Source organism: Streptopelia decaocto (genome assembly GCF_964273445.1).
Source record: "Streptopelia decaocto genome assembly, chromosome: 1".
NCBI classification, from domain to species: domain Eukaryota; kingdom Metazoa; phylum Chordata; class Aves; order Columbiformes; family Columbidae; genus Streptopelia; species Streptopelia decaocto.
This window is the reverse complement of record NC_138663.1, coordinates 70,629,064-70,644,180: the sequence shown is the minus strand read 5'-3', so window position 1 is coordinate 70,644,180 and position 15,117 is coordinate 70,629,064. Positions and strand designations below refer to the sequence as shown.

The 15,117-nt window shown below is 37.7% G+C and overlaps 1 protein-coding gene across 1 annotated transcript; it reads right to left on the bottom strand.

The window, feature by feature from the left end:
- Nucleotides 1-4,352: 4,352 nt before the first annotated feature.
- On the bottom strand, nucleotides 4,353-9,714 carry MANSC4 (MANSC domain containing 4; the record flags this gene model as incomplete). Its single annotated transcript, XM_082057706.1, has 3 exons — nucleotides 9,462-9,714; nucleotides 5,999-6,133; nucleotides 4,353-5,038 (listed from the first exon to the last, which is right to left on the bottom strand). The coding sequence occupies exons 1-3, from the start codon at nucleotides 9,688-9,690 to the stop codon at nucleotides 4,353-4,355; spliced, it is 1,050 nt and encodes a 349-aa protein (XP_081913832.1). The 5' UTR covers nucleotides 9,691-9,714.
- Between the last annotated feature and the right edge of the window lie 5,403 nt (nucleotides 9,715-15,117).

Below are 15,117 nucleotides of genomic sequence, written 5' to 3'. Positions count from 1 at the left end.
AGCTTATATACACTCTATAAATGTTTCAAGAAATACAGGCAGGATGAAAGGTGGATGTCTCCTGAGTGCCAGTACACTCAAATGTCTCCATCAAGAATAGACTGAACAATGTTGGGGCTAATTCACTGTGTTCCGCAACCATATCCATCACTTACCATCTAAAGTTAGTTGTCAAAGATGCCAGTTTTCTGGTAGTATAGGGCTTAATGTCCCTGTGGCTATAGAACACTTTGCCAACTGGCCTTAGAACTCTGAAAGATTGACCTCTAACTTTCATTTTCAATGTCATCTTCACTTCCTCTGCTTGCTGAGAAACACAGGAGCAAAATGAAAATCCTTTGTAATCCTCCAAGTGCTCAATCAAGCTTGTAGAATCAAAGGCAATATAAAGTACAGTTACAGTTGCGCTTTTTACTAATGGTTTATATTTTGCAGTGCAGAACTTGTGTAGAGCAGTGGACTGGATCAGAGGTAGCCTGAGTTAGTTTTAGAACTCTTTGTCATCTTGGATGTTTCTCTTCCTGTTTTTCTGCTTTTCTCTCCAAACTGTGTTTGAGGGTGGCAGTATTTCTCTGTGATTATGCAGAATACCTAGCACATTGGGATCTGAACTCCTGGGGGAGCCTTTCCAAGCTCGATGATGTATATTATAGCATGTGTTTTTATGAACTATACTACACATCTTTATTTTCCTGTATAATACTCTTGCAGACCATCTCATTGGAGACCTGCACTGAAATTTAAAAACTCTGAAGAGTTAAAGAGTAATAGATTTAGGTAAAGCAGCTCTAAAGCACAGTAGTAAGTACATCCATAGCAATGGTCACTTATTTATGTATCATGTACATTATAATGTAAATTCATGACTGAGGTGTGTATTCCTCTATATATACCTGTGTGTGTATACATTCTTCTGTTACACAGAAACGTTCGTGTTACTCTTAAATAGAAATGTAGATAAATAATACTTAAGAAGCTGGCTAGGCCTCCCAGTGCATACACTTAGAAGGAAGGAGGAGCAAAAAACCACACACAGTATCTAGAGGCATTGGCTGTCTAATTCCTTTACTAGTATTTACTGGCCAAGAGGAACATGGAGCTAGTTCATGACAGCCCTGACCTCAGGCAACCCTGTCCATCATAGATCAAAACTTGAGAAAGGCTAGTATATGTGCTTCTTTGCGGTCGCTGTTCTAACCTCCAAGTAGCAGATGTCTCATTTCAAATCCAAACACTTGCCCCCGCAAACTGGAAAAGTTAGTTCCTTACGGCAAGGAAAAATAAGCTGTCTCCGATGGAAAAAAGCTCACATGAGTTAAGTTCTTGGCCATCTGGAATAGTTGTGATGCATAGTTTTGCTGGTGCTGTTGAGGAGACTAACCTTTCTTTTATCTCCCATGTAAACATTCCAAAGAAAGGTTGAGATCTAGCACTTGGTCAAGCTGGAAAAGAACTTGCTTTGTCAGTATTCTGGCTAATTTTTGCATCCTAGAAACTACTGTAATCACTGGCATAAGATATCTTTAGTAAACAGCATGCTGAGAGTTGTGAAGTGAAATGTTCATAGTGTCACTAAATAGTTTATTGAAGTTGGTTGTCTATGTTCTATCACACTTTTGCCCTTTAAAGAAGAGCTGTCAGACACTAAGAATAATCTCTTGCTGAGATTAGACAAGGCTTGTAAAGAGACATAATTCAGTCTTTGGCAAGGCAAGTAAATGTTACAATTACTTGTAACTTCACCAAGCCCTAAGACCTGAATGTGACTGGCTGTGTGTGAAGAGTTGGTAAAGCCCTGCAAATAATCCCATGGTCTTCAGGGAACTAATTTTTACTCCTGACTGGAGTTGACACTTTTTATCCTGTTTTCATGCATAGCATAGCTATGAACACAAGTATGAGATAAAAGGATAGTTGCCTAAAAAAGGATGTGCTGTCTGGACAAACCATCTTTTGACCCATTTTTTATTTTGCCTCTTACCTAAAATGTATGTAATTGTTTTCTTGTGAATCTCCTAGTCTGTAATAAAATGTCTCAGCTACTGTGCTTTAAATAACCCTTTTACTGCCTGGGTTTTTTATATGCCAATATAGCAATAAGACTCCCCAGAACACGATCTTCTGTGTTCTCATCATTCCATCCAGACCTGGAAGCATTTGTGCATGGGACAGATATATATTTTCACTTCTGTCTCATTTTCTGGTGAATATTGAGGTCTTAGTTCCATTGTATGATTCTACAGAATGTAATAATGAGAATAAGGATCAAAGGAGCCTCAAGGTGCTATTAAGTGCACTATGCAGTCACTAATCTAGAAGTGAAGATAGCCATGGACACAAGGAATGACTGACTTGGGGAAGATCCTTAAGGTGACTTTCAGATGATGAGTACATGAGAAATATGTTTTTTCTTTACAATATCACCACATTCTCACATTCAGCTTTTGATACAATATAGAGCATCTTGGTTCCTTTCTCCCAGTTCCTTTCCTTCTGGTGTTAAAAGCCTGGAAAAACAATACATGTCAACCTCCTCTGACTCAGAAGAGCCTTTGGAGTCTCATAATTCTTAGTTGACATTTTTAGTAATAGTTAAACTATGTGCTCGATTCAGCCACATAATTAGAAAAGTGCCATTTGCTGATAAAAGTCAGCTTGTTCAAATTTAGAGTACATCATGCAGTGGGTACACCTCTAGAGTTTGTATCATTTTACATGTAAGTGTAGAACTGCCCTTAAAAACAAATCATACCTAATTCTATTTTTTCTAGCTAAAATAGAAGGAATTTCTTTTGTGTTAGTTCAACAGATTAAATAACCTTACTCCTATAAAAATTCTTATCCTGTGTCAGTCTCTCTTCTATTACATATAAATTAGTGTACAAGGTCAATCAAATACTGTAAACAAGTGTTTTTTTAAAACTTCAGTTTTCTAAGCTGCAGTGCTCATCAATGTGGGCAAAAATGTAATTTTAGAGTCGTTCTGAAACCAACCTGCTCAACTGTAATTATGTATTCATGTAGCCTTACAACCTCATCACTGTATTCTTTGAATGTTGCATGAATCTTGCTAGTTTTAAAATAATTTTCTGCCACGTAGAATGACAATCAGTTTTATTCTTTCCTTTTATAACATTTACACTTGTATGGGCAATAGAAAATTCTTACAGCAAGTGAAGAAAGTGAGAAACTCTGAGCTATTGACAAGTTCAAAAGGGGAAGAACAATTCTGATTACTGTTGAAAAACAAACTTCCTGAGTAAGGTAAGGCAAGGAAATACCTTCCTACCTTGTTGATCTAGTCACTTGATTTATATTCAGGAGGAGCACTTTTATGAGCAGAGTACAAAAAAAAGGATTTTTTATTCTAAAACTAAATTCTATAGCTTTCAAAACATATTGTCTATTCCTGTGCAACATACATTAAATGAATATTCCCATTTTAAAAAGTGAATGATGTAAAGGATAAATACGAGTAGGCAAGAACAAGCAAGTCAAGGTGGACAGCACAGATTGATGCTGTGATCGCAAGGCATGAACAAATGTTAGCCACATTTGTATTTTCCTTAGCCAGTAAGAGAATGGATTTGTCAATGCATTGCAGAGCAAGTAACTTTACAAAAGCACTTGAAGTGTGAAGGTGTTTCTATGAGGGCTTGAAAAACAGTTGAAGTGTTTGTTATCAGAAGAGTGAAGTGAGAAGTGGAGTAAGAGTAAGGCATAAAGACTGAGTGATCGGATTTTGTGGTAGGAGTTAATGGAGTTCAGTAGTTTGGGGGACTTGGGTTCTTTTAGGTGCTTTTGTTTGAAGAAGTAAAGAGTGCTGGTGAAATTGTTTTATCTCAGTATTAGGGATAAATAGGGAAAAAGGTGAATCTAGAATTTAGTTAGAGAAAAATGGTCAGTTTTTACAGAAACAATGAGATCCTAAGCAATTAAAGGATTATTAGAGTTAAATGATTTTATGATACTATAAAACCATTCAGTTTTACTGATTACACTTATACTTTTCTCAGGTTAAAGTCAGGGGAAAGGATACATACAGCTGCAGTGAAGATGCTCACTTAAGTTAGGGAAAGTGTATACTGTTTGTTAGCCTTTAATTGAGGTCAGATTATGAACCAAAATGTGCTCTAACACCTCTTAGAATGCACTGGGAGCTATAAGTGTGTATTTCTTATGTAAAGGGACAAGGCAGTTGTGTTTCATCTGTAGAGAATTAAGTTACAAGTGGAAAATTCTGAAGCCATCAGTTAAAAAATTTATCTTTGGTTCTGTAAAAGAAATAAGCTAGTATACATGCTTCATTTTTAAAAAGCTGTTTGTTCTCAAACAAGGATGTCAACATTATTTTACAAATTACCTTTGACAGTAGTATATTTTATGAATTGTCGTGACACCGTTCTCCTCCTTATGGGTTTATACTGACCTCTCTTGTTTCTGCAACGCCCTGCTGTGAAAGCAACAGTACAACAGCAAAGGAAGATGAGAGACGAGCAAAGAACAACAGGAATCAACCAGATACTCAAAGCTGCAGCTTCCCAAGCAGGTGCCTCATTATCCGAAGTATAATTCCTACCACTGTAGCCTTTGGTTTCATTTAAGTGCTGCTTACTGCTGTTCAGACGAGGAGGAGTGGGCATGTGGGATAATACCTTGGCAGACTTGGATGTCAAAGTTGAGTGTAAAGTCTTTTCGTCTGAGCTGGTGATTGACTTGGTGCTTACTGAAGTTGTGCTTGTCCACTTAGCAAAATGATCATCCAGTGGAAAGGTTTCTGGCCTGGAATAACTTGTAACTTCAGTTTTTTGGACCATCAGACTTGTGCTGGAGGTGTAAGCGGTTGCTGTTGGGCTCTGGCTAGTCGTAGAAGATGGAGTTTGGAGCAGAAGGGAACTTGATGTGGCATTATGATGCTGGCATCTTTCCCACTCGGTGGTCTTTGTGCTGTTTTGCTTTTCATTTTTGCTTGGTGTAGAGTGAATATTTGGATCTTTGGATGTCAGTTTTTCAAATATAATAAGATCTGGATCAACCCCTATTAAATAACAAACAGTGTTAGTTTATATGATAAAAGCTCATCTGCACACCCACAAAAAGAGCACATGGGAACAATGGCAGGTTGAGGAGCCCAAATAATATCCATGAACACCTTCTAGAATAGGCGTGTCACTGCCTCAGGTTATGGGACATGTTATGGGGTGCAAGGGAAGTGCATTTTGGGATTGCACAAGCATTGTATGGGATGCTTAGGGAGAGAACCAAAGGTTAGAAGTGGGAGGGATCTAGGGGAGTCCCAGCAAGCTGTGTGTCTGACAGTCTACACCAGCGACTGGAGGGGGGCTGCATTCTCAGGGGCTTATACATCCAAGTGACAGCAAAGAGGGAGACTCAGCACCTCAGCCCAGCTGCTGGGGGCATTCACATTGTACCTGTATGAATGTATACATTTTAATTATCGGATCTCCATCCTATGCAGCCAGAGAAAGCAGGATGAGGCTCTTGGTGTCTGCCTGTGTTTGTGTGTCTGCTTTATGAGTTTGTCTGTGTTACCTGTGCGGCTGATTGTGTATATATATGTATATAAATATCTACTTGTGGTGTGTATGTGTGCTCTTTGTGCACGTGCCTAATGGGAATATGCTTCCAGCCTTGCTACAGTTTGGATCTGGGGACCAGGAGCAGTGGGCAGCATCGCCTTTCAGTCTCTCAGATCTGGTATTGTATTTTCCTCAAGCATAGTATTGATTAGGTACTCAGAACATGAAGCCTGGAAACAGGGTGTATCTTCAAGGGCCTTATTCAAATACAAAATGGAGGAAAAGGGGAAAATACTCATAAAAGTGGGTACATTAATGAAAAGGAAAAAAGTCTTAGGCTTTTTTAGCACTGTATGTTACTTCAGAAGATCTTTTAGCACAGCAACTGACCTAATGTAATTTTAACATTTGCTATAGTTGCTGTGTTTTCAGCCTTTGGAAATGAAATGCTTAGTTACCTGTTGTGATGTTGTACAAAATGACATTGATTCTAGCCTTTAGGATGCAACTTTCCAATGCTGGGCAAGACATGTGCAGGCAATTCATGTTCTCATGAATAGCTCCATGGTAAAACACTGCCAGATTGCAGGAAACTGTAATACAAAAAGAGTGAAGCTGAGCTTATCGGCATAATGAACATTGCATTTTGCATGTTATTACATTATTTAACATCAGAAGATTGCTAATACTGGGCAGCTCCATAGTACTTTAAATCTATGGTTCTCTCAGTGTTGTGCAAACTCACTAAACACCTAATCAGTAAAGCAGAACTACTTATAACTATATTCTTATTTTAAGAAGAAGAAATAGAATAACCACCTGAATTCTTGGTGTGCCTCTGATACAATAAAATCATATGCTTTAGCTTGTAGTCCTCATACCAGTAGCCTGCCTTCACATCTCAGCTGCAGTGAGTGGACCATTTCTAAAAGTAAAGTTATGGAGGGAGACAACTTTGAAATGTTTCTTTTCTTGTGTAATGTACCTGTCTACTTGAAACTGGACTGCAACCATTCATTTCACCAGACTATTAAAAAAACATCCTAAACAAAAAGAAGTAAGCAACATCCTGCGCCACTGCCAGTTCCCAATCGTTTTCCTTGTTTGCCTTTGGACTGTTTCTGTGAATAGAGTAGTTTAGACAATTCTTTATGTTTGGAGGTTCGGTTCTATCTTCTCACACCAGAAATTAGGGTGAAAGTAATAATGAAAAAATGCCTGAACAACTGTCACTGAAACCCAGAAAGTATATAGATGCCTGAATCTGAGTGGTTTAAGATTTAGACTGAAAATATACGCTGCATTACTTATCATTAGAGTCACAGTATATTTGTATATAAAGCAGGAAAGACACTTCTTTCAGAGGCTTACAGGATATCAAAATGTGAAGTCAAAAGTTAATTTTATTTTATATCAGTACACTTGGACCAGGATCAATGTTAGGTTTTGGTTTAGTCATATGAAGTTTTGGAGGTCTTATTGATTTTATTTTACCTGCCTTGAATGTAACCTCCATACCTCAACTAATACAGCTACCTACAATTTAAAAAAGTATTGACAGGGCAGAGGACACTTTCAATAGCAGCAAATACTGTAAATGATTAAAAGAGCTAAGGAGAACTTTTCCGATACTGATTCTGACTCTTAAGTTTGCACTTCAGAAAATTGTAGAATACCTTCTGTCTCTATATTGGACAATTTGTGTATGAAGTGAGCTTTTAAGATTTATATTTGTTAATGTAACTCTCTAGAATATGTGAATTAATAGGCCTGAACAGTTGCCTCAGGCAAAGAATTCTAAAATAATTCTGTGACTGTTTTTTTTTAAAGATTGGAAAAGCATTTTAGTTACAGTATATTTTCACAACACTCTTATGAAAAAGCTTTATTTTACATCAATTTTTAGGAAAATACTTAGCTTTACAAATGTATTCCATTTACTTAGGTATTTATTCCGAAGATTTTCTCACATTTGTAAGTAATGAAAATAATTTGTAATACTTCTGCAATGAACAACAGAAAAAATCATGCAAAATAAAATCTTTAACCTATATACGAATCAGAAAAGGAAGAAAATACACTAAGCCTGTGCTTACTATCTTTTCTCTATTATTTGTATTTTTTTCAACTAGAAGCCTCAATACTGTATCATAGACTAACACAGTGAACACACACCTTGAAAATATTTCATTTTTTTTGATGTTTTGAGGTTTTTTTTGTTTGTGTGTTTGGTTTGTTGTTTGTTTTTTGGTGGGGTTTTTTGGTTTTGTTTTTGTTTGGTTTTGTTGTTGTTTTGTTTTAGTTTTTTATTTTTGGTTTTGTTTGTTTGTGGGGTTTTTTTGTGGTTTGGGGGTATTTTGTTTGGTTGGTTTGTTTTCTGTCATAATGAACTTGCCTGCCCTAAGAGAGAAGCATTATTTTCAAAAAACTTATACAATTAATTAAATACAAATTTGTAATAAAAATGCACTCTGTCTGCCCAAACAGTACAAATTCAGTGGCTCAACTGAAGAAAAAATCATGGCCAAAGTGCTGTTACAGAATTTATGTTGTCCTGTGGTTTTTAGCTGCTTACATATAAACATCAAGGTTGTCTGCCTAAGTAACACAAAACCAGTAATACTTATAAGTCAAACTGGGATCCTAAACTCTAATGACAGCAAGCTAAAGCTAAATGAATGATGATAATCACCAATTTTTCTTCCACAGATATAATTTCTTGTCTTATACCTACCTCTAGTTAGGCTTTATTAGTTTCCAGTTATTTGTCATAGGAAATTGAGCTGAGAGTAGTTATGAAAACACAAAGACACTTATGATTAACAAATCAATAGAAGAAAACTTGAGGGAGACAGAATTACAATCTTACAGGGATTATACAAAGCTCTAGCTTTACTATATACCAGTTGGTTTACATTTTTTTTTGAAAAGACTAAACATTTTGTAGTGTTAGAGAATATTTAGCCAGCACATGACTAGTTTGATGTATTTCCTGAGGTTACAGGCATTTGTACAGGTCATATATAAAATATACATTTGCTTCTATGGATAAAGAAATTGAAAATCCAGTGACTATTTTTAAGAAAATAATTCTGAATATAGAAATAGTTCTAGGCATCAATAAACACTTTGTATCATTTTTAACATGAGTTTAAAAGACAAAGCCGTTCAAATATTTCTGTGAAATATCTGTGTAGTATTTGCTTTTCTGTGGTATCTTTTATTCAAGGATTCTTAAACACTTTGCAAACACTAACAATGTGGTATTATTGAAGTCATTGTTTGACAAACCACAATTTTCAGATATTTGTTCACATTGATGATTTTTCTTCCAACAGAAAACTGTTCTTCACTTGCATCGCATGTAGCTGTTTGTACCCTTGCCTTCAGACCTGTGTATACAATATTCTGGATTTTGTTCAAGAATGGATGTTTTTGGCTAATAGTATCCTTTATGTTTGTTTTTCTGTCTGATGCATGAATACTATGCAAGTTTAGTACCACACTCTGTGACGAAGAGTCCTGTTCAAATCAGCATCATTAATTTTTCTCTACAGGAGTAGATGGTGATGGATACTGAAGAGTTATTGTTTTAATGTTAGCATTGCCCACAAGCATTGTAATGGAGATCTAAAATTTCAAAGCAGACCCTAAGATTTTCATCTCTTTCTACTGTGGTGTTCTAAAAAATTCAGATTATCAAGTTCCTTTCTACAGGACTGAAGATAAATGAACAGTTAACAATACGCCTCTGCTTTTCCTGCCTCAAAAAAACACATGTATCCCCTTTTTTCTTTTCTTTTTTTTTTTTTTGTCATTTCTTCTTCAAATAAAGGAATGTTTGTATACAATGTATGTTTTTCCTCGTACATCATGATGCAAATTTTAGTGTGTGCAACAACCTTGATAACAAACACTCACCATTCCTCAGAAGGCAGCAGGTTCTGCTGCACTGTTGGGGTGAGACTTCTGCATAAATCTTCAGCACTTGGGCTCCCCTCTTCTGCGATTCCTGCAGGTCAATCAGAAGACCTGGGAAGCGACGGATCCAGCAGTTCTTGTAAAAGGTCATGGGTGAGCAGAGAGAGTCTGACTCCACAGCCAAAGCCAGGACCAACAGCACTTCTGCTATGGCCACCAACAGAATCATCTCTTCAACGTGACGGGCTTTAATCAGTGCACTTTCTCCTCGACAGATGCTCTAAAGTTTGGACCATGTTTTAAGAGACAAGCTCTTGGGTGTTGAGGATACTGCCAGTTCTGCCAGGGACATGAGCCAGGGGATGTTTTTTCCAAACAATTTCCATTATGCTGTTTGGGCAGCTGCTGGAAGGAAGCAGCCATTTATGAGCTACATAACATTATAATAGTTATTACCATTCTCAAACTTAGTTATTTAGAGAGAGTTTTTGAGAGACAACAGGCACAGGTTGCTTTTAGTTGTTCAGAGACCTTTTTTATGTGGTCTCAAGTTTGTGTTTCTTGTCCTTCTAAGCCCAAACCAGGCAGACTGCCTGAATATGTGATGAATAATGGTGAGCTCAGCGTTTTGTTTCACCTCAGCTCTGAAAGTATGCGGTACAGTCACCTGAGAGCAGGCAGGTCTGCCACTTTGTTCGGGCACACTATTAACACAGAAGAAACAGCTCAGTTTAGTTGCATAACACCTTTTGAACTATCTGGTGGTTGCAAATATAGTTTCCTTCTTTGCTAACAAACTGAACTTTGTAATTCTGTCTGCCAGCCAGAGGTGGAAATTTTTTCCTCTTCCCTACTGTGTTTTGGTTGCAAGAATAACATGATTTTATTTGCAAAGATCTAGGAATAGATGGGTATGACTGGGAAAGGCTGTGACTGACATTCATCTCCAGACTAGGTAGGTAATCAACGTCCTGCCCCTAATCTTCTGTAATTTTAAGAATATTGACAAGTCTGTACGGGATCTTCTGCTTATGTTTAAGCTTGTAAGAGGCATGTGAGAGTGCAAGGAAGAAAACATAGTTGGCATATAGGGAGGCAATTCTTCAGGCACCTGGTCTGCAACCTGAAACTCCCAAGTGTTTTGTTTCTGAAAAGGACCCAGTCTGATCCCTGATTCCCACTTCTGTATGTCTTTCATACAGGAAGGCTTTAAAATATTGCAATACATGGGTTCATTTAAACTCAATGGACTATACAGTTAGGTTGAGAGTATTAGGTAGAAATATGGGCATCTGCAATAAAAATTCTGTTGAATATATATAAATATTTTAGGTGGCTTTTTTTTTCCCTCAAGAGTAGAATCGAGGAATTTCCTCAGTCCTACAGGAAATACAGATCAGTGACATGGGGGAAGGAAAGCCTCAAACTCTTTTTAATTCTTTAGTCATTGTAGCTGGTGTTTGTCTTGCAAGACGAGGCCCCAGTTTGGAAATGAACTAACATGTATACAATTTTGTTCCTTACAGAGTTCCTTAGCAGGTAATAGAGTACAGAGCAGGTTAAGTCCTGTTGATCCAATAGCAAGACCGGGGTATTTATTTATTCAGTGGAACTACTGGCTATAGTCAGGAAGCCCCTCATCATAAAAAAGACATTGAGGTACTCCCTGTTTCTGATGCTGATGAGGCCCCACCTCAAATCTTGTGTTCAGTTTTGGGACCCTCACTACAAGAAAGACCTTGAGGTGCTGGAAAGAGTTCAGAGAAGGGACATGAAGCTGTTGAGGGCCCTGGAGTACAAATCTTAGGAGGAGCAGCTGAGGGAACTGGGGCTGTTCAGCCTGGAGAAAAGGAGGCTGAGGGGAGACCTTATCGCTGTCTACAACTCCCTGAAAGGAGCTTGTAGCATGGAGGGTGTTGGTCTCTTCTCCCAAGTAGCAAGTGATAGGAAGAGAGGAAATGGCCTCAAGTTACACCAGGGGAGGTTTAGATCGGATATTAGGAAAAAATTCTTCACAGAAAGGGTTTTCAGGCATTGGAACAGGCTGCCCAGGGAAGTGGTGGAGTCACCATCCCTGGAGGTGTTTAAAAGTCATCTAGACAAGGTTCTTAGAGACATGGCTTAGTGCCAGAGTTAGGTTAGGTTATGGTTGGACTCAATGATCCGGAGAGTCTCTTCCAACTGAAATGGTTCTATGATTCTGTTCTATGATTCTTGGTACCTGTTTGGTAATTCGATGCATTTTATTTTTATTTTCATCTCCATCTGAAAATCACGACTTAAAACCTTAAATATGTTTCAATACACCTGTTAGTTTGCATTCAGTGGACTGCACAGGTATGCTTCTAGGCATAAATATACCATTGGCACCAGCACAATTGATAGTGTATTTTTTCCAAAACTTTTGTTTCAGCTTTCAAAGTATTCTGAGGAATCATTTGATATGGGACACAATCAGAATTTTGAGAGATATGCCTGTATTTTGGCATTACCCTCCAGCATTTTGTATGAATTTTGGACCTATTTTGTTCTGTAAGACTTGCATGTAAAAATGTTGTTTCCTGATTGCGTTCCTCACTCCTGCTCTTCCCAAAATTTCAATAAGAGAAATCTAGAAGATTCTGAATAACTTGGGGAATCATGCAACAAGAATAGTAAACTGATACAGAAGAAGTATTTATATTGGGTAAAGCTGAATATGTCTTTAGTCCTTTTAAATAAATTTTTACGTAAGCAAAAACTTAGATGTAATAGGTAGCTAGATGTAATAGGTAGTTTTAATGGTGTATGTATTTGTAATTACATAAAGACTACACTGTCTCACTTCCTCTGGTTTTGTGTGTTGGACGCCCTGCAAAATGTATGTGTAGATAACAAATATGTTTAGTTCTTCCTTTTCAGAAAACAAACAAACAAACAAAACCCCTACAAATTAAAAAAAGTAATAGCCTTTCATTTAGCTGGACCTGAAATGCCATACTTTTTCTTTGATTTCTGTTGGGCTCTGTCCAGACATTAAGATAAAGTGTGAGACTGGATGTGAACACACCTGAGCATCTAAGCATCTCTCAGACCATTCAGTAAGTCTTTTTTCTGGCATCATGTTTTGAATAATGTAACAAATTCTCAAATACATGTTCCTTCCGTTGAGGCAGTCCCCAAACAGAGTGAGAGTACTCACTGTATATAATATTTAATTATGCATTCACACAAATAGGCTTGGGTAACCAGTCTTGTTGTGTACAGATCCCTGTGTTTTCAATGTATTTTTAAATATATTTTTGTTTGTTTGTTTGCCACTGTTTACCAATAGACAATTGCTAGTCTTAGTACCTTCATGTTTTTATTCTGTTTTGCTGTGTACTTCAACCAAGCAGCCTTTTTTCCCTTTCGTTACTTGTCATTCTTTCTCCCTTCTCTGTTTCTGAATAAATTATAAGAGCAGAAATAGCTTCAGGAAAACATTTTATTTAATGAAATGTAAAGAGATTGGAATCAATAAGTAAATAAAAGGCTGCTTTAGGTAATTTCCTTTAAAAACTGAAAAGTTCTGTTAAATTTCAGAGTCTTCTGCCAGCTTCCCCACAATTTCACTTTGACTTTGCTATGGGAAGTGCATATATATAATTTCATGCTGAAGTTTTAAATCACAAACACTTTGTAAGAAGGAAATACCCGAGTCTTACCTGCAAACCAGTGACCGGCTGTTCCATGTGCTCTGCAAGGAGGGATCAAGAGACTTTTACTGTTAGTAGGGAGTCTGTGGTCGGTATCAGACCAGCAGTCCGTGTTATTTAGTAATACTTTTCATCAAGTTTCTCACATTTCTTCCAGGAAAAGAAAAAGGCAGTTGCTTGTTTTCTGTGAGAACATGGATGTCTTTGCAGATCTTTCAGTAAAAGAGATATAAATATACCTGCCACAAGGAAGAGAATGACCTTTTTAATGATTTTTCTTAGAAACAGAAACGGTACCTGAAATTTTCCACCTGGGCTGGCAGTGATAATGGCACAATCCAAGAGCTTCCTAGCACAAAGGATTCATCACCGGGCATTAACTCTTTTTTTGCCAAAAATAAAAGCAGGTACGTTTTCCATATAAAATGACAGGTATATGTTGATATTTGGAACTATGTTTAGCTTATATGGAATATATGGTTATAGTACTCTGAATATGTAAAAAACAGAAAGAGGATCTATAAAGTACAGGGAAGGACTGAAAATGCCAAGGCTTGGGTTCTGCAGATGAGCCTGTCTAAAACTATACTGCACATCGGTTTGGTTCATGGGTCATCTGTTGTCCACACTGTCATTGACCTGTGCCTCTCTGTTGAATGTCTCCAAGTCCCCAATGCAGCCCTAATGGAGGAGCACAGCCGCTGGCCTGGGTCAAGCTGAAGTTTCGGCATTTATGCTGTTTGAGCAGCTATGGGAGCCAGCGGTGTTGGTCACCATGTCCCAACCAAGGCTAGTGCCTATTTTGGATAGTTTCTTCCGCTTTGTCAGTGGTGGTTGAACCAGTATGATCAGAGAGGGACACATCACTCATGTAAATGTAGATAAGAGGAGACAGTTTGACCTCCTGTCTGTGTCTTCCCTTTCCCAAGGAGATGAGAGGAGAGAAGGGCGAGATGCTCCCTGAGGCCCAGATGTGGCAAAGCCACGCTCTTTGGTGCTGCCATGGTGATGCAGAAGTACACAGCAAATGATCACTGCTAGCACAGACCCGGCTTATCTCAGGTATGGGGACAGACCAGTGCTAACCATGTAAAGCAGTTCACTGCTACAGTTGAAGTGAAACATGTTCACTTAGTTCATCTGTGTTTTAATTGTCCCTGACAGAGAAGTTGAAAGATAACAGCCACCAGCTGAGAAGAAGCAGCCTGCAGTTTCCCATGTGAGGTATGAACCTGCCTATGTCCTCCTGTGAACATCAGTAAGCTTATTTCATCACACATGCAGCATAATCCCATGCAACATCAGCCCTAATAATCCCTGCTGAAGTCAGTGGAGCTCTATGCCTGTGTTGCGCTCCATGTGAATAAACTGAATTGCAGGCCGGTGTTGAAATCTTCTATCTCATTTATTCTTAGATATGTATATGTGTTTTCCCTTTATTACAGCAGTGTTAAGGTCAAAATTTTACGTAAGCTAAGTATTTTGATAATTCCAGGATATGTCACTGTAACTCCATTATAGTATAATATTTATAAAATAATGATGTAATGAATCATGAAATAATGAAATGCAAGTACTTTGAAAAAAAAATCAAAGCAAATATTTTTTTACATTACTGAAATACTGCCCTGACTTTCTCCTTTAAAATTTCCTTGAAATCAAAACATTCTTGCAAAATGTCTTAAGTCCAACAAAACAGCATTTTTGAGAGAACTGTTTTGTCAAAAACAGCTATTAGTGGTCAGATTTTGGTTTGGAGCAATATATCAATTCTTAATGAACCAGACTTTCTCCAAGGTTTGGGATGGTTGGGTCCAAGATTCTGGTTTCAGCCCCATGCCAGCGACATGGTAAAAAGAGGTGAAATATTACAGTTTCTGTTCCTGGGACTTTGTGCAAACCATTTTTTAAACGCTTGTTTCAAAGGGGCTGCCAGGCTCTGAGATTCTCTCGGAGCTTGGCTTCAAACTAATTCTGGT